This window comes from Nicotiana tabacum, chromosome 16 (assembly GCF_000715075.1).
Source record: "Nicotiana tabacum cultivar K326 chromosome 16, ASM71507v2, whole genome shotgun sequence".
In the NCBI taxonomy this organism is placed as follows: Eukaryota; Viridiplantae; Streptophyta; class Magnoliopsida; order Solanales; family Solanaceae; genus Nicotiana; species Nicotiana tabacum.
The window spans coordinates 150,622,020-150,624,188 of record NC_134095.1 but is presented as its reverse complement, the minus strand read 5'-3'; the positions used below and the strand labels follow the sequence as shown (position 1 = coordinate 150,624,188).

At 35.3% G+C, this 2,169-nt stretch overlaps 1 protein-coding gene across 1 annotated transcript; it reads left to right on the top strand.

The window, feature by feature from the left end:
* Positions 1 to 238: 238 nt before the first annotated feature.
* LOC107817662 (putative GEM-like protein 8) lies at positions 239 to 1,868 on the top strand. The gene is made up of 4 exons (XM_075233471.1): positions 239 to 494; positions 613 to 687; positions 1,081 to 1,355; positions 1,439 to 1,868. The coding sequence occupies exons 1-4, from the start codon at positions 239 to 241 to the stop codon at positions 1,628 to 1,630; spliced, it is 798 nt and encodes a 265-aa protein (XP_075089572.1). The 3' UTR covers positions 1,631 to 1,868.
* Positions 1,869 to 2,169: the final 301 nt, after the last annotated feature.

The following is a 2,169-nucleotide window of genomic DNA, read 5'->3' as shown; positions in this document are numbered from 1 at the left end:
CTGCACTTAGATTTTTGAATATTTCCAATTACAATTAACAAAAAGATTATGGAAGACACTGAAACTTTTGAAAATCTCAGCCGACACCCCATCTCCCTGACAACCTTTTCTTCTTGGTACAAAAGAAAATTCTAAAAAAGCACATACATTATCTTTTATGGTTGTTGATGACCCAAAGGTGACTCATGCAACAATTAGTTAAAAGATTCATCAACTTCTCCTCAAACCCCTATATATAATGATACAAGAAATGTTTTTAAACCATCAACCAAAACTAAAAATATTTCTCACCATCACAATTCACAATACAACAATAATCTACTGCAGAATCAGAATCACAATGAAGAACTTACCCAGTGGAAATGTGGTGAATATTCCAACAAATTCAGCTGTATGCTCATTTGAAAAGCAGCCAAAAAAACTATTATTCCTATCTCCTTGCCAAGACCATATTCCATCTGCAACTTCAAAGATTTTATCTAAATTAAAGCAAAGTGAGTATTTCCGCAGTCTCTTGACGAAGAATAATCAACTTGCTCTTGTACTTATACTGAGTATTAATGACCCTTGAATGAAGAAATCTTAAAGATAAAAATACTCTTGAATATGCAGGAAAATCTGTGATTGGTAAGATGACCAAACTGGGAGAAAGGATGGAATGTCTTGCACAAGGCATTCGCGAACATGGTAAGCACTTATATAGTTATATTTTTTATATACAACATTCAAAAAAAGGGTTTGAAATTGAAGATGAAAAAGAGTATTTGATTCAGTTGTGTTTGGACATGAACGAACTTGGAAAAAAAAATGATGTTTAGGGTCTTAAAACCAATTTTCATTTGACATACTCATCAAACAAGTTTTTCAATATTGGAAATACTGGCAATCAAATTTCAATTTGCATATAATGATTTCAGTAGTTGGAAGTAAAGCATGGCCAAACGCAAAGAATGTAAATCTAAAGAACACAGATAAGTGAGTCATGATGTACAAAACCATGCAAAAAAGCACTATTTACATGTATATACGATAGAAAGTATTGATTGTAATGAAGTTAATGTTTCAACTTTAACTGTGCAGTGAGCCTTAGCCCGAAGCTAACAGAAACTGTGAAGGGAAAATTGAGCCTCGGGGCAAAAATACTTCAAGTAGGAGGGTTGGAGAGAATATTCAAGCAGAAGTTTAGTGTTAGAGATGATGAAAAGCTATTGAAAGTTTCTCAATGCTATTTATCGACGACAGCTGGTCCAATGGCAGGGCTTCTCTTCATCTCTACTGATAAGATTGCTTTCTGCAGCGATCGATCGATAAAGCTCTTATCTCCAACTGGAAAGTTGCTTAGAATCAGTTACAAGGTACCCCTCTGCTCTGGTTTTCTTTCATCTCTAATTTTCTAGCCATGTAAAGCATAATCTAATAGGCCGGTTAACAATTGCAGGTATTGATCCCAATAAGTAAGACAAAGAAAGCAAAAGAAAGTGGAAATATGGAAAAGCCATCACAGAAGTATATACAAGTAGTCACAGAGGATGATTTTGAGTTCTGGTTTATGGGATTCCTTAATCATCAAAAGACACTGAAATATCTACAGCAGGCAATTTTAAGTTCTTCAAGCAAGCTAAGAAGATAGTTTTTTCTCCTTTTTTTTCCTCATTTTGTTTCAAATTCGCCCAGTCATCAATGTAAAATGTTGATGCGGAAACGAATTACAGATCTGTTCAAACTTGTAACTAGCTCCATTGCTCAAAGGAGGTTTTAGGTTTTGTAGGCTTTGAGCCGTGGGAGTTAATACTGATGTACAGATTTATTGTAAAACTAATGTAAACAGAAGACTAATTCATGTCTTGGCCACAATTGTCCAACCAAAATTCTAAGATTTCAGAGTTAAATCATGTGTTATTATAGTAGTAATAGCTTAAATCAAGTTAAATACGACTTACCTTGAAATCGAGAAGAAGTGAGGAGTGATTTCATCTTCTTGGACCGAGTTTGAGGTGTGGGAGTTGAGAAATGTGATAAACTGTTATAGTTGCACATCTGAATAGCTTTGCTGCGATCGCAAGCCTTGTGCAGGGAACGCAGCACTGAAGATTTGGGAGCACAGGAAGAAAACCGTGATCCCGGTCCTTGGCGCACATTCGTAATTTTTTGAAGCTGAGCTCAATACCT